General features: G+C 49.5%; 1 protein-coding gene across 3 annotated transcripts in view; it reads right to left on the bottom strand.

Moving 5' to 3' along the window:
- The window catches only part of Tep1 (telomerase associated protein 1), a 46,777-nt gene that overhangs the window by 22,035 nt on the left and 3,028 nt on the right, over nt 1-21,714 (bottom strand). For 2 of the 3 annotated variants that reach the window (XM_075950284.1, XM_075950283.1), the window contains exons 3-20: nt 21,171-21,356; nt 20,502-20,636; nt 15,823-15,984; nt 15,003-15,164; nt 14,626-14,703; nt 13,494-13,618; nt 13,183-13,340; nt 12,345-12,454; nt 11,196-11,286; nt 10,904-11,087; nt 8,855-9,023; nt 8,217-8,375; nt 7,315-7,392; nt 6,156-6,286; nt 5,648-5,707; nt 1,484-1,642; nt 715-891; nt 379-499 (exon numbers count right to left, since the gene is read on the bottom strand). In XM_075950284.1, the coding sequence (XP_075806399.1) occupies nt 379-499; nt 715-891; nt 1,484-1,642; nt 5,648-5,707; nt 6,156-6,286; nt 7,315-7,392; nt 8,217-8,375; nt 8,855-9,023; nt 10,904-11,087; nt 11,196-11,286; nt 12,345-12,454; nt 13,183-13,340; nt 13,494-13,618; nt 14,626-14,703; nt 15,003-15,164; nt 15,823-15,984; nt 20,502-20,636; nt 21,171-21,356 (2,445 nt within the window). The remainder of the gene's footprint in view (nt 1-378; nt 500-714; nt 892-1,483; nt 1,643-5,647; nt 5,708-6,155; nt 6,287-7,314; nt 7,393-8,216; nt 8,376-8,854; nt 9,024-10,903; nt 11,088-11,195; nt 11,287-12,344; nt 12,455-13,182; nt 13,341-13,493; nt 13,619-14,625; nt 14,704-15,002; nt 15,165-15,822; nt 15,985-20,501; nt 20,637-21,170; nt 21,357-21,714) is intronic. The other variant, XM_075950285.1, reaches the window with a different exon arrangement.

Genomic DNA, 21,714 nt, shown 5'->3' with positions numbered 1-21,714 from the left:
GCCTGGAACTCCTGACCTGTCTACCCAATCTCAGGCATACATAACTACACCCAGCTAAATAAAATTCTAATAGTAACATTGAAATGTAGATATTGTTTCTATTTAATGTGTTGAAACTGAGACTAATTTAGATCACTCTGTTTTTAAAAAGTTACAGAACCTACAAATGTCCAAAGGGAAGGCAGAACCAGACCTGTCTGACGGCAGAAGCTAAGCAGACCCTCTGAGAACCCAGGCCAAAGCTCCTTCCCAAAGAAACTGCTTCATCTAGACTACGGCCTTGTAGCGTCTTCTGCCTGTGTTTCACTCCAATGTCCCTGTCAAGCTGGCTTTCCCCCACTGTTTCTTCCCCAGCCACTCCAACCTTGCCTGTCTTACCCAGTGGAAGTGAGGATGGTCAGGTAGGTCATAGCTGGGGGGGATGTAGCCATAGCGGGAGCCCAGAATCCCCACAAACAGCTGTGAGTTCTCCACCTCCCCAAGGCACACTTCCAGTTGTCTGTGGGGACAGGAGGAAGTCACTGGGTGCAGTTCCAAGCAATCCAGGCAAAAATACAGAGGAGGAAGGGCCCTGATTCATTCGGGCAAAGTGGAGACCAACTCTTGTTGGTGTGTAAAGGGCAAAGCTTGTTCTTGCAGTCCCACCATGATTACTTGAGTTCACGACCGGCCCTCTCATCCCTGACCAAGCCTCTCTTCCCTGTGGCCCTGTACCTGTTCCTCCTGGTCTCTTCCTCAGTGACACCCCAACGCAGGTCAATGGCATGAAGACTGATGTGGTGTGGGAAGGCTCGGGCCTGCAGGGCTGGCAGCACAGACCTCATCAGCAGGTCTCGCTCCCCATGCATGTCTCGGAAAGTGGATGAAATGAAAAGCCGGATGTTGCGCCACCTGGGGGAACGGGGAGGATTGGGCTCGACCTAGGAACCAGTCCTCACCTCAAGTCCACAGCCATAAAGCGCAATCACCCTTCTGCGCTTGACACAAACCCCACAACAGACAGCAGAAGGGTGCCTGCCTTACAGGGCTCTGGAGAATAACCTCGCTGTGGGATCAACTCAGATACCTGAGATTTGAGTCCCACATGCCTCTTCTCTGATGTTCCTCTCTCTTCAGAAAATCATTACTCCAGTCACTACTTGACCAGTGCAATACTTGAAGGCAAACTTTAACCTTATCCTTAACTATATCTTTAAGGAATTAAACAACCAATCTAAGCTATCGTTTGGCAAAGCCCTTGTGAACCTGTGCTCTAACGCCCTGGAGTCCGCTGCCTTCCCTGCATTCAAACATTGATGTTTTCTAGTAAAGCAAGGAATAGTTCCCAATCTGACGGTTTCTAGGAAGTCCTTGCATGGGGAGGAGAACAATTACCTTCCTTAGTAAACACAACAAATGCCACCTTAGCAAAGAGAGTGGCAGTCACAGTATTTCTCCAGGTGCTGATGTCCACCCTCCCAGTGGACACAAAACCTTGACTGACCCATGCTGGGAAACAGGGCCCAAGGGGCCTGGGGTGTCCTCCTCCAGGGGCCGGAGAGACAAGGCCTGTGTCTTTCCTGGGAGCGGGGGAATCTTGAATACTTTATCTAGTTGGCCCACGTGATCCAGAAGATGAGAGGCTCCATGCTCTGCAATGAACCTAACAAAAGCATAATGAGAATAGAACATGAGAGTACAGAACCAGGAAGGTGTCCCAAGAGAAACAGGACCGAAGACATGCCTGCCCAGTTCTGTGGTGCCCCTTAGGAAGACAGACACAAAGCTCATGTCCACCATTTTCAACCTCATTTAGGAGGACCACAGGTTGAGGTCAGCCTGGGGCCACATAATGAGACCCCCGTCTCAAAAGACTAGCCAACAAAACAGATAACCACAAGTTGGGAAAGCACATTTGAAAATAAATGAGATACAGAACACCATGACGAAGGGAGACCCAGCCCAGCCCACCCACTGTGCACAGCGACCTTAGGATCCCCGTTAGAACACTGGGTCCCACCCACTGTGCACATCCCTGTTAGAACACTGGGTCCCGCCCACTGTGCACATCCCTGTTAGAACACTGGGTCCCACCCACTGTGCACATCCCTGCTAGAACACTGGGTCCCGCCCACTGTGCACATCCCTATTAGAACACTGGGTCCCGCCCACTGTGCACATCCCTGTTAGAACACTGGGTCCCGCCCACTGTGCACATCCCTGTTAGAACACTGGGTCCCGCCCACTGTGCACATCCCTGTTAGAACACTGGGTCCCGCCCACTGTGCACATCCCTGTTAGAACACTGGCTCCCACTCACTGTGCACATCCCTGTTAGAACACTGGGTCCCGCCCACTGTGCACATCCCTGTTAGAACACTGGGTCCCGCCCACTGTGCACATCCCTGCTAGAACACTGGGTCCCACCCACTGTGCACGTCCCTGCTAGAACACTGGGTCCCACCCACTGTGCACGTCCCTGCTAGAACACTGGGTCCCGCCCACTGTGCACATCCCTGTTAGAACACTGGGTCCCGCCCACTGTGCACATCCCTGTTAGAACACTGGGTCCCGCCCACTGTGCACATCCCTGTTAGAACACTGGGTCCCGCCCACTGTGCACATCCCTGTTAGAACACTGGGTCCCGCCCACTGTGCACATCCCCGTTAGAACACTGGGTCCCACCCACTGTGCACATCCCTGTTAGAACACTGGGTCCCGCCCACTGTGCACATCCCCGTTAGAACACTGGGTCCCACCCACTGTGCACATCCCCGTTAGAACACTGGGTCCCGCCCACTGTGCACATCCCCGTTAGAACACTGGGTCCCACCCACTGTGCACATCCCCGTTAGAACACTGGGTCCCGCCCACTGTGCACATCCCTGTTAGAACACTGGGTCCCGCCCACTGTGCACATCCCCGTTAGAACACTGGGTCCCACCCACTGTGCACATCCCCGTTAGAACACTGGGTCCCGCCCACTGTGCACATCCCCGTTAGAACACTGGGTCCCACCCACTGTGCACATCCCTGTTAGAACACTGGGTCCCGCCCACTGTGCGCATCCCTGTTAGAACACTGGGTCCCGCCCACTGTGCGCATCCCTGTTAGAACACTGGGTCCCGCCCACTGTGCGCATCCCTGTTAGAACACTGGGTCCCGCCCACTGTGCGCATCCCTGTTAGAACACTGGGTCCCGCCCACTGTGCACATCCCTGTTAGAACACTGGGTCCCGCCCACTGTGCGCATCCCTGTTAGAACACTGGGTCCCGCCCACTGTGCGCATCCCTGTTAGAACACTGGGTCCCGCCCACTGTGCACATCCCTGCTAGAACACTGGGTCCCACCCACTGTACACATCCCTGTTAGAACACTGGGTCCCGCCCACTGTGCGCATCCCTGTTAGAACACTGGGTCCCGCCCACTGTGCACATCCCTGTTAGAACACTGGGTCCCGCCCACTGTGCACATCCCTGTTAGAACACTGGGTCCCGCCCACTGTGCACATCCCTATTAGAACACTGGGTCCCGCCCACTGTGCACATCCCTGTTAGAACACTGGGTCCCGCCCACTGTGCGCATCCCTGTTAGAACACTGGGTCCCACCCACTGTGGACATCCCTGTTAGAACACTGGGTCCCGCCCACTGTGCACATCCCTGTTAGAACACTGGGTCCCACCCACTGTGCACATCCCTGTTAGAACACTGGGTCCCGCCCACTGTGCACATCCCTGTTAGAACACTGGGTCCCGCCCACTGTGCGCATCCCTGTTAGAACACTGGGTCCCGCCCACTGTGCACATCCCTGTTAGAACACTGGGTCCCGCCCACTGTGCATGGTGATCTTAAGGTCCCTGTTAGAAAGCTGGGTTAAGTTACAGAGTAAAACCTTCTCCGTCTTGGGTGATCAGCTCTGAACCGACTACAAAAGCTGCCCACTGCTCGAGGCTTCCCAATATGAGCTGAAGAGATGGTGGCAGCCAGAGAAAGCATAAAGCCAGGGAACAAACACAAAGGTTAGACTCCTTGCAGCTCTTCCACCACCCATAAGTCCACATGGATGCACCCATTTGTTGACATCTTCTTCTAGCCTTGGCCACAGGCACACACATAGTACATAGACACTTATGTACATATACACATATACACAAAGCACATATACACATAGCACATAGACACATATGTACATATACACAAAGCACATATGCACATATATACATAGTACATATATACACACATAGTACATATACACATATACACATATACTCATATACTCAAAGCACATGTGCACATATATATACACACATAATACATATATACACACACGTACATAGACACATATGCACATATACACAATGCACATGTGCACATATACACAGCACATATACACACATAGTATATATATACACACACATAGCACATATACACATATGCCACAAAACACTCAATCATGAAATAAAAATAAGTAATGCCATTTCCTATATCTCTTTTCCTTTTCCCTTGTTTGTTTGTCCTGGTTTTTTGGTTTTTGAGACAGAGTCACATGATGCAGCCTTGGCCGTCCTGGAACTCACTATGTGGACCACGCTGACCTCAAACTCACGAGATCCAAATGGTGGGATAAAAGTTGCACCACCGCACTCGGCTGTCCTTTCCTTTTTAAAAATAGTTTTTAAAGTTTCGATTATGTGTTTGTGTATCTGTCTCCACATGGCTGCCTAAACAAGAGCTGAGGAAGTGCAACACCAACAGACACACTAACATGGAAGAGGTTGTCTCACTGGCCCATCCTAAACAGAAAGGAACTGAGCGTAGGAGAGAGTCTTCCCCGGGGACAGTGGTCAGACCTGCATGCAACAATACACACAAGTAACACCAACCGAGCAAACTGTATTCATATATTTATGCGTGTGTGTGTGAATGTGTGTGTATGTGTGTGTGCATGTGTGTATGTGTGTGTGCGTGTGTGTATGTGTGTGTGCGTGTGTGTATGTGTGTGTGCGTGTATGTGTGTGCGTGTATGTGTATGTATGTGCGTGTGCATGTATATATATATATATGGGGGGGATGTGGGTGTATGAATAACAAAGAAAAAGAGACTATGAATTTTAGAGGAAGCAAGAAGAGCAGGACATGGGAGGAGTTGGAGAAATAAAAGAGAAGGGGAAAGTGATACAATTATAATTTAATTTCAAAAGCTAAAAAAACCAAGGAAATAAATAAGGCTATGAGTGACAAAAATTCAAACATAAAATAAAATAGGAAACTGGAAAGATCTCACTTTTTAAGAAAAATATTGTGTGTGTGTGTGTGTGTGTGTGTGTATGGGTGTGTAAGCATAAATGTAGTGTCCATAGAGACCAGAGGCTTCAAACCTCCTCGAGCTGCAGGCAGCTACTGGATCCCTCTGGAGCTGGAGTTTCGGATGTTACTGGAATGGGGACTGGGAACCAAACCTATGCCCTCTGCAAGAGCAGTGCTCTTAACCAGCTCCAGTCCTCGGGGGCCACTCTTCCTCCCTCTCACTGAGTGTCGCGCAGAGCACTCCCTAGCCAGGAGACAGAGGCTGTGAGGGTGTGCAGGCATAAGTCAGCGAAGGCTGGAGTCCCTGTCACAGGGTTGCTGACGAGCCCTGGCATCTGCCCCCCCATTCTGTACTCACTTCAGTATTCCATCAGTGCAGCCTGAGAGGGTCACATCATTGGGATTCAAGTTTGGTGAGCTGGCAAAAGAAGACACAGTCACTAAACACCAAGATTGATGCCTGGAACCAGGTGTGGTGGCTTACACCTGCAATCCCAGTACCTGCCCTACGAAGACAGGAAGATAGCAAGCTCAAGACCAGCCTAGGCTACACACCTAGACTATTTCCTAATACCTTAAGATATACACTTCATCTCTGTATAATAGATTTGTGACCTATTGCCATATCATTAAGGGCACCCAATCTTGTCTCCAATAGAATTATGTGTCAAAGCTCTGGGTCCAGCTTCCAATAGCACAAAGGGGTAAAACGACTTCAAAGAAAGTCCTAGAAACTCAAGTTCTATAGAATAATAAAGCAAGAAGACAAGAGACGGGAAGTATCAAGTAAGTAAGACTTTGGAGGAGCGACAGGAACTACGGATCACTGCCTGCAGACACTGGACAAGAACGAGCGGCATCCTTACATGTACTGTGTCTTCTGTAGGAGGACACCAACGAAGAGGCACTTGGGATTCACATGCTGCCAGATCATCTCTTTGGCTGCATTCAGCACATCGGTATCCATTGTTCCACCAAACAGGATGACCCTGTCAACCTGTAAGATGAGAAGAGGATGCTGAGACCCGGGAACGAGACTAGAAGAGGCCTGCGTGAGCTCAGAGCAGCAAGATATCTAAAGAGCAAAGGGGAAAGGAAACAGCTTAGGAGGGACACCGCTGCACCCCAGCTTAGGGTAGCGACAGGGTAAGGACAGCAGGGATGGTAAGAAAATAAAGAGGGGGTGGGCAGCGTTCTGTAGCTCATTCGAGCTCAGGAGAGACTACTGCTCATTTTGTGAGCCAGTTTTGTCTGCTTGGTTTGGGGTTTTTGTTTTGTTTTTCTGAGACAGGGTCTTTCTATGTAGCCTTGGCTGTCTTGGAGCTCACTGTGTAGAGCATCCTTGAACTCACAGAGATCCTCCTGCCTCTGCTGGGATTAAAGGTGTATGCCATCATACACGCTGAGAGTCTGTTCTTAAGCTTGGCTATTTTATATTTATTGGTGTGGGCCTTGAGCATACTAAGCTAAGTATGTCCTCTACATGTCCAGTCAACATGGCCGTTTTAAGCATTCAGTTTGATAAATAAAGGGCTGTGAGTACAGTTCAAGGTTAAGCACTTGCCCAGACTCCGATCCTCAGCATACAGTATGTCTATTATTTACATTCTCAAAATGCATTGCCTAATGACCTCACTACATTTCCCTATTATCTCGGTTCTGTGGATTCACTGCAATGACAACCAGCTGAGCATTTCTGTGCAGCTCTGTATGTAATGACACAGTGCAGGGCCGCTGAACAATTTACACTACGGGAACCACTGTTAAACAACCCTCTATCATTAAAGCTTTATCAGCACAACCCTGTCTAAGGGACTCCACTGAGCAGCGAGCCCATGAGAACACTTCAGAGTATGAAATGTCGTGTTGAAGGGTCAAGAACTGAGAAGCAACCAGACAGCTATCTGTAACCGCACTGGGGAGGTGGAGGCAGGAGGATGAGGTGCAGAAGACAACAAACATGAAGAACAGGTTGTGGAGGAACTGCTAAAAGGGAGAGTTTCATGGGAACTGAGCAGGACTCACGGGGGTCCTCTGGACAGCCAGAGACAGCAAGTACTTCTCAAAAGTGTACACGGACCAATCATTGTTTTCCTCCAACTCCTGACAGAAAGAAACCTGGGTTAGAAGGCCATGCCCAAGGTGTCAGTGCTCATGTGCTGGAATCTGATCCCACGGAATTGGGATCTGGGCCACGGTATTGGCAGGTGAGGCCCAGAGAGATGGCCTCAGCTGTCAGGGAAGTGCTCTTGGTATCTGAGGTATCTCTGAGCTCCTGCAAAGATGGTTGTGAAAACCTGAACCTGAACCATAGCTTCCACTCTAGTGTGTTTCAGGATGCAGCCCTTTCCTTCCACATGTATTTTCCACACCCCGAGTGCCATGAGATCCTCACCGGAGTCAGCCAAGGCCAGTGCCGGCCTCAAGCCTGTGAGTGGGAGAAGATAAACATCTTCCCACTATAAAGTGAGCTTGCCTCCAGCATTTCATTGTGGCAATGACAGACTAATATAATTAGTGTTTTTTTTTTAAAAAAAAAAAGTAGTGTTGATTTGTTTGAGAAGTCTTCAAAGTTATGTATAGCTATGATTCTTTTTTTCTTTCCCGAGACAGGGTCTCTCTACGTAGTCCTGACTAGTCTGGAACTCACTATATAGATCAGGCTGGCATTGAACTCACAGAGATCAGCCTGTCTCTGCTTCTCAAGTGCTGGATTAAAGGCGTGTGCCACCATGCCCAGCATATATGCCCAGAAACAGCTACGCATCCCAGGCTGGCCTCACGCTTGCCGTTATCCTGCCGCTGCTCCTGCTCTCCGAGCGCTGGGTCGAAGGCACTCACTCTGGCACCCGGCTCCCTGACTATCTGAAACGCTCTCGGGCTTGGGTCGTTGGCTCGTTTCTGGGTAGCGGAGGTGCGTTTCTGACCTGGACTTGAGCCTGGAGTTTGATGGCGGTTTTCAGGATACCTTCGTCTGTCTCAAGGACCGGTATCTTCATGGCTCCTCTTCCACACAACAAGACAGTCGCCTGCTCTGCCCGAGCCACCATCATCCCAATCAACAGCAGCACGTAGTTCAGGGGAGGCTAGCGGGGCAAAGCATCGTCAAGAAATCGAACTTTAGAACCCATGCTTGCATAGCCAGCTTTTGAAGCCAAACTCCTGGTTTGGAGAAATGGGGAAAGGAGTGTGAGTCTCTCAGGAGACACCAGCTTCAATAGCCCTCTGGGAGAACTGACATGCGGGGAGCAGGAGGCCGTCAGAATCCCTGCCCAGATCAATACGGGGAAACAGCAAAGTGAATTCGATACACGTGTGACAGAATTTAGAGCCCGTTCTTAGCCAGCAGAACTTCAATGCTAGCATTATGAGGCCTAAGCAAGACTGACTAAAATTGTCCCAGGGAACCAAGAACTGGCACTTGGAAGCAAATCCACGCCAATTCTTTCAGCCTGTGTGGCTCTCGGAGAACCAGAGGGAAACCAGATCCTCTCAAGTCCCTGCGTCCTGCCAGCCCCGTGGAAGATGTTGTTTGTTTGTTTGGTTGGTTGGTTTTTTTATTTACCCCTTGTGAGTGACTCTTGGGACAGAGCCTGTTAGCGTTTGCATCTGTGAGATAGACCAAGAGGGTCCGGCCTGGTAGTGGGGCTAGGTTGTGCTTCACAGAGAGGTTGACAGCCGTTTCCAGGGCCTGGCGATACCGCTCCAGCAACTGAACATCACAATTCCACCTCCTACAGCAAGAAAAGACAGACACGGGGCTCAGCAGCTCATCTGTCTGCCTGGGGCTCTGAAACAGATGGAAAGACGACAATGTGCAGCGCTCTCTCCCTCTCCTCCACGGCTGCCACAGAAGTTCCTCTTCTCCCCAGGACTGGGAGCCATTGCTGAAATCACCTGTCACGCTCAGCTTTACTTGCTTCAAGAGACACGGCTTAACTGCTACAACTTTATTAGGGGGCATTAATTTTTCAAAATCATTTTACTATTTTGTGTGGATGAGTGCTTTGCATACATGTATGTCTGTTCACTACCTATGTGCAAAGTCTGCAGAGGCCAGGAAATGGTCCGGATCCCCTGAGGATGGAGCTAAAGACAGCTGTGAGCTACCACATAGTGGGTGAGGTTCAAACCCAGATTTTCTTTTTCTTTTTTCTTCTTTCTTTCCTTTCCTTTCTTTTCTTTCCTATGTTGTCCTGGAGCTCACTCTGTAGTCCAGGCTGGCCTCAAACTCACAGAGATCCACCTACCTCTGCCTCCTGAGTGCTGGGATTAAAGGCGTGCGCCACCACCACCCAACTTCAAACCCAGATTTTCTGAAAAGCATCCACTGTTCTTTTCTTTAAAATTTTTATTTGTAGTTTGATTTCGCTGTTTTTTGTTGTTTCCTTTTATTAAAAATGAATTATTTTTTCACATAATATAACTATGGTTTCCCCTGCCTCCACTCTTTCCAGGTCCTCTCCACCTCCCTTCCCTCCAGATCCATTCCCTTTCTGTCTATTAAAGAACAGGCTTCTAAGAGACAATAAGAAAATAAAATATAAGATGAAACAAGAACTAACTCACCAAAGTTGCACAAGACAGACAGAAGGGAAACAGCCTAAGAAAAGGTGCAAGAACCAGAGACCCACCTGTTCACACACTCAGGAATCCCACAAAAACACTAAGCTAGAACCAAAATGTAATCACAGAGGACCTGGTACAGACCCGTGCAGGCCCTGTGCGTGCTGCCTCAGTCTCTGGGAGTTCAGAGAGCTGTGCTCACGTTGATTCAGGCCTTGTTTTCTTGGTGTGCTCCATGTTCTCTGACCCTTCCACTCTTTCTGCTTCCTTTCCTGCGGGGTTCCCTGCTCTGTGGGGTGTGTTCCTACCCACTGAGCCATCCGTCACTCTAGCCATAGAGGTTTTATTTCTAGATAAGCTCTCATCTAGACCAGACGGCCCTCATATTGCTGATCCTTGGGCCTCCACCTCCCAGGGCAGATGAGGAAATCACTTTTTAGATTTCCAGGTAATAAATACAACAGAATGACAGAAAACTCATTCTCTAACTGCCAATAGCACCGTCTGGCTAAGGTAAAATCGTCAATGAAAAAGTCATCAACTACACCAAGGAGTTTGGCTGAACCTGCTGGCACACAACTGTGATCTCAGTAATAAGGAGTCTGAGGCAGGAGGCTGCACACCTGAGACCAGTTGACACAAGGTCAAGGCCAGCCTAGTCCACATCAAGAGACTCTGTCTCCAGCTAGAGAGATGGCTCAGTGACTAAGAGTGTGTACTGACTGCTCTTGCTAAAGACCCAAAGTCAAACCCCCAACTCCCCACAACCCGCATCAGGTGGTTCTCACCGACTTCTAACTCAGCATTCAGCAAGAGATGATACACAGTCAGACTCCATCTGAACCAAGGAGATTGTCTCAAGCAACAAAGAGGAAGCTGGAAAAGTTTGGGTTTCATAATTTTCATAGAACGAAGTTCAATGTAAGTTCTAGCGACTGGGTTGTGGTGTAAAAGTGACAGGAACCCAGTGGGCCTGCAGCACGGAACGCCGGTCCCCAGACAGCTCCTCAGCCTGTCCCCGAGTTCCCCCCAGCTGGCAAGCACAGACCTGGCCTTGTGCAGCCTCAGCTTCTCCCGCTTGAGCTTCTCGTACATCACAGGTATGGTCATGGCCGCCCGAAGCTGCCGACGCGTCAGGGCGCATAGGTAACTCCGAACAGACCGCCTACTGATAGTTTTTGGGTTTCTGATCACCTGCCTCATCAGCGTTGTGTTGGAAGGGAAGGGCAATGCTGCGTGTGACAGGAAAACACCACATCAGGCAACTTCTGTTAGCTCAGTATTCTAAGCCCTAGCCTTAGGGCTGGAGAGGGAAATGGCAATCAGGAGAGAAAGAATACCTTTATTTCTGAGTTGGGCCTCAAGTTTATCGATAGAATCGTGAGCATTAAGGAATCTGAATGGAAACTGCCGACTGTGGACCACAGATTTCTGAAAAACAAGGAAGAACCGTGAGCAGAGGACCAGGGAAGACGAGGGCCGCGGGGCCTGCAGGACCCGGGGAGACAAGGGCCGCGGGGCCTGCAGGATCCGGGAAGATGAGGGCTGTGGGGCCTGCAGGACCAGGACTGTGAAGCAGTAACTCTACTAGGCTTGTAGGAAGATAAAGAGAGAAAAATAGGTCTCAAGAAGGAACAGGGAAAAGGAAAGAAAGGTATAAAAAGAGGTTAGAAAGAGGATGTAACAGGAGCCCCACTTCTTTCTTTTATTTTTATCATTTATTTATTCATTCACTCATTCATTTATTTTGGTTTCTCTGTGTTTCCTTGGGTGTCCTAGAACTCACTCTGTAGACCAGGCTGGCCTTGAACTCACAGACATCCATCTGTCTCTGTCTCTGCCTCTGGAATGCTGGGATTAAAGGCATGCACCACCACTGCCTGGCTTCTTTTTATTTTTTTTAATTAAAAAATATTTTATGTGTATGGTATATACATGCATAGCACATGTGTGCAGTACCTACAGAGGCCAGAAGAGGGCGCCAGATCCCCTCAAAATGGAGTCACAGATGCTTGTGAGTAGCCATGTTGGTGCAGGGACTCCAATCCAGGTCCTCTGGAAGAGCAGCGGTGTTCTTACCCCCTTTAAGTCATTGTTCCAGCCCCAGAGCTGCCCCCGAAGTGAGCTAATTCATAGGTGGGAACCTTTCTGCATGTTGCATGTTTTTGAGTTTACAGAGTAATCACAACAGTTATTTTTTTTCTTTTTCTTTTCTTTTTTTTTTTTTTATTTTTCGAGACAGGGTTTCTCCGTAGCTTTTGGTTCCTGTCCTGGAACTAGCTCTTGTAGACCAGGCTGGTCTCGATCCGCCTGCCTCTGCCTCCCGAGTGCGTGCGCCACCACCGCCCGGCTTCACAACAGTTATTACTCTCCATTGTAATCCCCAGCATATCTGTGCTTCCGCACCTATTACACCGCACATAGAAAGCGGCCTGCGGCCATGACCGCTCTCAGCCTGAGGAGACGCAGCAGCCCCTGCCCACACTCACCTCATGCTGGAGTCTCTGCAGAACGAGCTCATGGTGGCGGGCACTGATCCCGGTGCGCAGCAGGTTACACAGGTTCCGGAGCATGGCCATGAAGGGGAGTTTCCCGTTGTCTTCAGACATGGGGGACAGGATAAACAAACTTGCAACCACAGGAGGAAACATAGAGCCACACAGAAGCTCAAACTGGAGAGTGCAATATGTTCTGCTCAACCCACTGAGTAGCCAGAAGTGGACGATAAAATTTACGGAACTCTGCTTACGGAGTAGCTGTTTCAGGAACAACTTGGGTCGCTACCCATCGGCCCCAGCTGTGGCCCAGCTAGTAAAGTGCACCCCCGTTTTCTTCACCCACCTGACGGAATGCGACAACTGACTACTGCAAGTTGTACTTTGACCGTCCACGCAGCTCCTCTGTGTAGCCCTGACAGTCCTGGAACTCGCTCTGTGGACCAGACTGGCCTCAGACTCAGAGATCCACCTGCCCTTGCCTCCTGAGTTCTGGGATTAAAGGTGTGCACCACCACCACCTGGCTTTTTTCTTTTTAAAATTATTTTGATTCGTGTACATGTGTTTGTCTGTGTGGAAGCATACTCCATTACAGATGGTTGTGAGCCACCCTGTGGTTGCTGGGAATTGAACTCAGGACCTTAGGAAGAGCAAGCAGTGCTCTTAACTGTTAAGCAGCAGTATAGTAAATGGCAAAGCTCAAAATTCCAATTATTTTTGGTTATGTAAGTTAGATGCACCCTTTTGTGGAACTTTTTGACACGGGATCTACGATACCAGAAGCACGATTGGGGAAGAGCGGAAAGGAAGACGGTGGCCAAGGCCGCCTACCTATGAGCTCCTCCCAGACACCAGCTTTGTTCCCCCGCAAGCTCAGCTCCCTCTCCCAGGTCTCTGGCCTTCGGAGCTTCATCCGCTGCCCAGCTCTGCTAGAATCCCACGGCCCAGGGAGGTGACTCCGAGAAAAGAGCTCTAGGGTGGACGGGTACCTGAGGGAAGAAAGATGGTCCCATCATTTCAAACGAGCCAAAGTTTGGCTCACAGGACTGTCTGCCTAAACCCAGACTGCTGGAACTGCCACAATCAGGGTCATGAAAGACAGGGATGATCACGTCCATGCCTGTGTCTGAAACGCGTCTCACCTGTAGCCCAGCAGGGCCTGGACATGCTGCGCGGGCTCATGGATATGCAGTCTCTCTACCAACTTCTTCAGGGTGAACCTCGGCAGACTTTTCCCCCCTGGCACTGCATTGTAAGCTGCTTCAAACTGTGGACACAGCCCAAGCACCATGGCGTTAGCTTCATCCACGATTATGGGGATCAGAAATAAAAGCCGTACCATATCAGGAAGTAAAGCATAAAATGATTATATTCCGAGGTGATTTGACAGAGAGCAGAAGCAGCAAGGAAAGACCTGCGGGGAGGAAGGAGCTCCCAAGGGCAGAGCTTCAACCAAACACTGCAGCAAGGGCAGCTCCTACAGCCCCAGCCATGTGGGAGGCCACGGCAAGCATGCAAGGCAGCGTGGCAACACAGAAGGTGATCTCAAAATAGAAAAAGAAATAAACGTTAGTAGTTCTTTGGGTTCCAAAAGATAAGAAAGGGGGAAAAAAGACAAAAAATTTCTGGGGGTCCCTGTGTTTTATTCACATAAGATTGAACTATCAGGGTTACTAGGGGGTGATGGTTTATAAAACAAGCAAGGCAGGGAATGAGAACAGAGAACATCCTTATTCTCTCAGAGAAGGAATAAAAGGCATCTCTTATCTATATCATAAGCCTATAATAGTGGTAGCATCTGTTTGTTTTGAAAACTTTCTGTGAGGGGCTAGAACACTGATTGCTCTTCCAGAGGACCTGGTTCAGTTCCCAGCACCCACAGGGTGACTCACAATGTCTGTAACTCTAATCCCAGGGAGTCTGAGGCCCTCTTCTCGCCTCCAAGAGCACCAGGCACACAGGGTACACAGACATGCATGCGGACAAAACACCAGCACCATAAAACAAATAAATAAAAATAAAAAGCCTTCATTTGTCTAACTGGATATGTCAGCTGTCAACAAAATATAACAACAATGACAAAGATGAAAAAAAAAAACCCTTCCCTTTATCCTCTGAACCAAACCTCATAAGCACAACTGAGCCTCCCCGGGTAGGGATAAGTAAGTGTCTACCACTCTGGCTACGGGGATTTCTAAATTAATGGGATTCTATTTCTAAATGCAATTTCAGAGGCGATTGTGCGTATGTACAAACAACTCCCAAGTGACTCACCACGATCTGTTCATCTCTAAGGGGCCAAAGGCTCTTTGGAAAACATTTCCCTCGCTCTGAAAGGGGTCGTTCTGTTTTCTGTGGGGACAGGAGAAACAGTTTCAAACAGGGAAACAGAAGTCGCCCCTGCAGATTCCCATTCCAGCAGTCCTGAAAGAGTCTCTACTAAACCGGAAATGAGTTCACAGAGGTGACCCTGTTCTTTCTTGTCCTGAGCCCCACACAGGTCATCTGGGCCTCTCTGGTTCCTTTGCTTTCTGATATGTGAACACGTCAGATACTTCCGTGTGGGGGACCCAAAGCCCACCATGTTCTTTTATCCTTCCCTTCCCAGAGAAAAGGGGCTGTGACTGCCCAGGGATGAGGCAAATACTGACTTGGGGACGGGGTGGCTGGCGGGAGCGTTTCTTGGATCGGTGTTTCCGTGGATTGTACTTAGCTAGCTGGTACTCGTCAAACTGGGCAAATTTGTCAGTCATGGCAGCACGGAGACAGGCAGGCAGGGGCACCAACTTCTTCTCATCCCCTTCTGCCAGGCTCTGTTGAGGAAAGAGGAGATCAGCAGAAGAGAGAGCCAACCTCCCACTGCTAACACACACACACACCCCACTACAGAGGAGATCAGGAGATACTCAACCTCCCACCCCTAATACACACACACACACACACACACACACACACACACACACCACAACAGAGGAGATCAGGAGATACCCAACCTCCCACCCCTAATACACACACACATACACACACACACACATACACACACACACACACACACACACACACCCCACAACAGAGGAGATCAACAGGAGACCCAATCTCCCACCGCTAACTACCACACACACACAAAACAGAACCCTAGAATCATACAGAAACAAGAATAGGGAACAGTTTCCTAGCCACACATCCAAAATTATATTTCTGTGTACGAGGCAAGACAGTGGTCTTCTCTGAGATCACTGTCATTGTTAAAAAGGATGTTCAGATTAAGGTCAATTTTTTATCTCAAACCTTGGTCCCACCCTCGTCAGTAATTCTGTTAGCCCACTCGGCTCTTACAGAGAAAACCTAGCTCCTCTGGGCACATGGATGTAGGAACCTGAGGGAAGGCTACGCTGTCTGAAAATCTCCTCAGTAAACAAAGGAAAGGAGGAAAACCATGATGATCAAAGTGCAGGGTACTAAACACCGTACCTGGTAGAACTCGGCTACCTGGATCCAGTCTGAAGGCAAGTGAACAATGGCAGAGTAATACCTTCGCACATGGGGGCGGCAGACTGGCAAGAAGGCAGCGATAGCCAAAACTATGTTGGCTACCTCCCGGATATTAAGTTGCTGCCTGGCGTACAGAGATGCCTGGGATGGAGGGTGGAAAAGATGGACATGTCGGTCACTTATCTCATAGCTTTATGCCCTAAACTATCCTGCTCATTGAGTCTGCCAGTATAACAGCTTTCCTGAGCACGCCACAATGCCTACAAAACAGTCGATAAGCCCTGTCCTTGTTTGGAAAACCCTCCATACCAACATCTATCAAAGACTTACCAATTGCAACATGGATGTTCTGTAGATGTTAAGAGAGAAATAACGAGACAGTAACTAGCTATGATCTTCCTGAAGGCAGTTTCTGAAATCTTTTCAGTGACTTTCAGTCTCAGAATTATGCTAAATTACATTGATTAAGATATTCATTAGATTATTTCTAAGTAAAATAAAGTCCTGCAACTTAAAAAAAAAAGCTTATCCAGGGTTCAAATGGCTGGCTAAACCTGTCATCTTCCAAACCCCATAGAATACATTTCCCTCTAGATCAGACTGGCCCATGGGCATGTCTCAGGGAGATTGTCTTAATTAGTAATGTGAAGGAGGGCCCACCCACTGTGGGCAGCACTATCCTTAGGAAGGTCATCCTGGACTGTATAACAAACCTACCAAAGAGCTGGGATTGGTACAAATACTTTTAAATTATGGTTGATCAATATTTGTTGATCTGAAATTTTTATTTATTTATTCATTTATTTATCGAGATAGGGTTTCTCTGTGTAGCCTTAGCTGTTCTTGACTGTCTTGGAACTCACTCTGTAGACCAGGCTGGCCTCAAACTCAAATAGATCCGCCTGCCTCTGCCTCCCAAGTGCTGAGATTAAAGGTGTGCACCACCACCACCTGGCTCCAATATCTGAAATTTTAAATCTTGGTGCAAAAATATAAAATAAAAGTGCCTGTATGTATACACCGAAATGGCATGTGTGTTCATGTCAACATTGTTTGTGATGGCCTAGAAGTACAGATAATTCACTATTAAATTGTAGCTGTGAATAGATAAGCTGTGGTGTATAGATTTATAGCAATGGGAAGCTTTAGCTGCATGCAATGTTGTGAATGAATGTGATAATGTTGGCAAAATACTGTCTCCCTCCCCATAAGAGCCCAAAGTATAATTCTCTCTATATGTGGAACTGAGGATTGGTGTTTGAAGTGAGCATCCCAATTGTCCCCACCCTTCCCCTCAAGCAAGGAGGATCTAACTGAGGACGCTTTCTCCTCACTGGGCACCTGGGCTAAGTGTGTTTTTACTGCAGGAGGGAGTGACAGGGGCTGGGTCTGAAGTAGGTTCTGGGAGAGGCTGCAGCTGTTCTGTTACTGGAGCCAGTTAGCCAGGTGAGCTGTGTACGCTAGGCAGGAGCCTGTGTACGCTAGGAATGAGCCTGTGTACGCTAGGAATAAGCCTGTGTACGCTAGGCAGGAGCCTGTGTACGCTAGGCAGGAGCCTGTGTACGCTAGGCAGGAGCCTGTGTACGCTAGGCAGGAGCCTGTGTAAGCCACACATAGACCTCTGTACGCTAGGCATGGGCCTGTGTAAGCTCAGCATGAGCCTGTGTACGCTAGACAGGAGCCTGTATACGCTAGGCAGGAGCCTCTGTACGCTAGGCATGGGCCTGTGTACGCTAGGCAGGAGCCTGTGTACGCTGGGAATAAGCCTGTGTGCGCTAGGAATGAGCCTGTGTATGCTAGGGATGAGCCTGTGTACGCTAGGCAGGAGCCTGTGTATGCTTGGCATGAGCCTGTGTATGCTAGGCATGGGTCTGTGTATGCTAGGCATGGGCCTGTGTACACTAGGCAGGAGCCTGTGTACGCTAGGCAGGAGCCTGTGTACGCTAGGCAGGAGCCTGTGTACGCTAGGAATAAGCCTGTGTACGCTAGGCAGGAGCCTGTGTACGCTAGGCAGGAGCCTGTGTATGCTAGGCAGGAGCCTGTGTACGCTAGGCTGGAGCGTGTGTACGCTAGGCAGGAGCCTGTGTACGCTAGGCATGAGCCTGTGTATGCTAGGAATGAGCCTGTGTACGCTAGACAGGAGCCTGTGTACGCTAAGCAGGAGCCTGTGTACGCTAGGCATGGGCCTGTGTACGCTAGGCAGGAGCCTGTGTACGCTAGACAGGAGCCTGTGTATGCTAGGCAGGAGCCTGTGTACGCTAGGCATGGGCCTGTGTATGCTAGGAATGAGCCTGTGTACGCTAGGAATGAGCCTGTGTATGCTAGGAATGAGCCTGTGTGCGCTAGGCAGGAGCCTGTGTACGCTAGACAGGAGCCTGTGTAAGCCACACATAGACCTCTGTACGCTAGGCATGGGCCTGTGTAAGCTCAGCATGAGCCTGTGTACGCTAGACAGGAGCCTGTATACGCTAGGCAGGAGCCTGTGTACGCTAGGCATGGGCCTGTGTACGCTAGGCAGGAGCCTGTGTACGCTGGGAATAAGCCTGTGTGCGCTAGGAATGAGCCTGTGTATGCTAGGGATGAGCCTGTGTACGCTAGGCAGGAGCCTGTGTATGCTTGGCATGAGCCTGTGTATGCTAGGCATGGGTCTGTGTATGCTAGGCATGGGCCTGTGTACACTAGGCAGGAGCCTGTGTACGCTAGGCAGGAGCCTGTGTACGCTAGGCAGGAGCCTGTGTACGCTAGGAATAAGCCTGTGTACGCTAGGCAGGAGCCTGTGTACGCTAGGCAGGAGCCTGTGTATGCTAGGCAGGAGCCTGTGTACGCTAGGCTGGAGCGTGTGTACGCTAGGCAGGAGCCTGTGTACGCTAGGCATGGGCCTGTGTAAGCTCAGCATGAGCCTGTGTACGCTAGACAGGAGCCTGTGTACGCTAAGCAGGAGCCTGTGTACGCTAGGCATGGGCCTGTGTACGCTAGGCAGGAGCCTGTGTACGCTAGACAGGAGCCTGTGTATGCTAGGCAGGAGCCTGTGTACGCTAGGCATGGGCCTGTGTATGCTAGGAATGAGCCTGTGTACGCTAGGAATGAGCCTGTGTATGCTAGGAATGAGCCTGTGTGCGCTAGGCAGGAGCCTGTGTACGCTAGACAGGAGCCTGTGTAAGCCACACATAGACCTGTGTACGCTAGGCATGGGCCTGTGTAAGCTCAGCATGAGCCTGTGTACGCTAGACAGGAGCCTGTGTATGCTAGGCAGGAGCCTGTGAACGCTAGGCATGGGCCTGTGTACGCTAGGAATGAGCCTGTGTACACTAGGAATGAGCCTGTGTACGCTAGGAATGAGCCTGTGTGCGCTAGGCAGGAGCCTGTGTACGCTAGGAATGAGCCTGTGTACGCTAGGAATGAGCCTGTGTATGCTAGGAATGAGCCTGTGTACCCTAGGCAGGAGCCTGTGTATGCTAGGAATGAGCCTGTGTAAGCTACGCTTGGCCTGTGTACGCTAGGAATCAGCCTGTGTATGCTAGGAATGAGCCTGTGTACGCTAGGAATGAGCCTGTGTATGCTAGGAATGAGTCTGTGTACACTAGGAATGAGTCTGTGTACGCTAGGAATGAGTCTGTGTACGCTAGGAATGAGCCTGTGTACGCTAAGAATGAGCCTGTGTATGCTAGGAATGAGCCTGTGTATGCTAGGAATGAGCCTGTGTATGCTAGGAATGAGCCTGAGTACGCTAGGAATGAGCCTGTGTAAGCTATGCTTGGCCTGTGTATGCTAGCAAGCAGAGTTCTTCCATGGTTCCTCATGTTCCTGTCCTAGCTTCCCCCAATGACGGGCTGTGACTTGGAAGTGTGAGCCAAAAAGTCTCCTTTCCTTCCCTAAGTCGCTTTTGGTTAGAGTGACTTATCACAGCAACAGAATGAAACTAGAACATGCCTCTTCTCTGGTTCAGACACAGCCATGATCTACTCCACACGTGGTATTATCTACTCCACATGTGATACTATCCAGTCCACACGTGATATTATCCCCCTCACACGTGATATTATCTACTCCACATGTGATATTATCTACTCCACACATGACATTATCCAGTCCACATGTGATATTTTCCACTCCACACGTGATATTATCTACTCCACACATGATATTATCCACTCCACACGTGATATTATCTACTCCACACGTGATATTATCTACTCCACACGTGATATTATCTACTCCACATGTGATATTTTCCACTCCACGTGATAGTATCCAGTCCACACGTGATATTATCTACTCCACATGTGGTACTATCCAGTCCACATGTGATACTATCCACTTCACACGTGATATTATCTACTCCACATGTGATATTTTCCACTTCACACGTGATATTTGGAGAAGTTCTTTACTTTCTGGGAGCTTGATCCAAGTCCCATCATGCTAATAGACTCCCAGACCTAACACTGTGCATTTAGCATGTACAAACCCAGTCCTGGTAAACCTTTTCCCATCTCTCCTTTCTCCACTCCACAGAGCCCTAGGAATCAGGTCCCAGACTCACCCAGAGTAAACACTCTCTCTGCCTCTACCAGGAGCCAGTCACCAGCTCTTCATATGATAACCACATTAATGCCGCCCAGTTCACCTCTTCTTCCCACGCCTTCATTCCACAATACCTTAAGGATGAACTCAGGTTCCAAGGGGGCCAGTTCACGGCAGACTTCAAGGATGGACGTCCGGGTAGGGTCCGATGCACTTTTCACATTTATATGTGCGGCCAGAGCAGAACACAGTAAGGTCAACAGAGCCATCTAAGAAGGGGCAGCACAGAAGGAAGGAGAACTAAGGTTCTACCCAGACCAGCTTGTACACCAAGGACAGGGGCTGGAGAGATGCCTCACTTGCTGTTCTTGCAGAGGACCCAGGTTTAGTTCCTAGCACCCACAGGGTGGCTCATGACCACCCTTTAACTCCAGCTCCAAAGGCTGCAACGTTTTTAGGAAGAGGAGGCTGAGTCTCAGTGTTAGTCCTAGCCTGAACTCACTATTATAGAGCAGGCTGGCTTCAAACTCCCAGAGATCCACCCGCCTCTGCCTCCCATGCACTCGGACTGAACATCATGTGCCACCACCAGGAGGGGTCTGACCTCCACAAGCACAAGATACACGGTGCACATATTCTCAATGGATTCCAGGTCAGAACGGTGTCTGCCCAACTGGCAGGGTCAAAAGCGGATTGAGAAGTAGGGAATGAGAACAGGATCTTCTGCCATCTCCTTAGGGAGAAGCCCTGGTTCTGTTCTCTTCCCTCACCATTCCCTGCACCACCAACCACCCAAGTTTTACTTTCTTTTCCTGGAGGATCCGATCAGTGGTTTCCAAATGAGATTCTGAGTCTCCAGATGTGAGTTTCGGGACCGGAACATCCAGCTCCTTTTCCTCTCCCAAGCTTAGACAGTACAGCGGCATTTGGACTTGTGTGATCTCTTTCTGTCCCTGCACTTCCTTTCCTTCGGAGAAGCACCTCTGACCCTAGAGACAGTGGCAGTTACAAACCACACCGAGTACTGTAGCCTTCAAAGAGGGATCAAAAGTGTCTCCCAAAGACAATGAAGGCCCATATTTCTAAGCCCCACTAACCACCGTTAGTCCATCCTATCTCAGCTTGGGCTCTTACGCTACCTTTCTCTACTCAGGCTCCTCAACATTCTGCCCAGGGGCTCTGCAATCTTCCTGGCTGCCATCTCACGACTGCCATTCCAGCAGCCCAAGGCCTGTCATACACCTTCTAAATGCAGGATGGTGCTTTCTGAGTAGAAGAATGTCAAGTCCTATGTCAATCCCCCAGAAGCAAAGAGCTTCTCCATTCGCTACCACCTCCCTGATAGGG

This window comes from Microtus pennsylvanicus, chromosome 15 (assembly GCF_037038515.1).
Source record: "Microtus pennsylvanicus isolate mMicPen1 chromosome 15, mMicPen1.hap1, whole genome shotgun sequence".
NCBI classification, from domain to species: Eukaryota; Metazoa; Chordata; class Mammalia; order Rodentia; family Cricetidae; genus Microtus; species Microtus pennsylvanicus.
The sequence above is the reverse complement of the archived record's forward strand: the minus strand, read 5'-3'. Positions and strand labels throughout refer to the sequence as shown.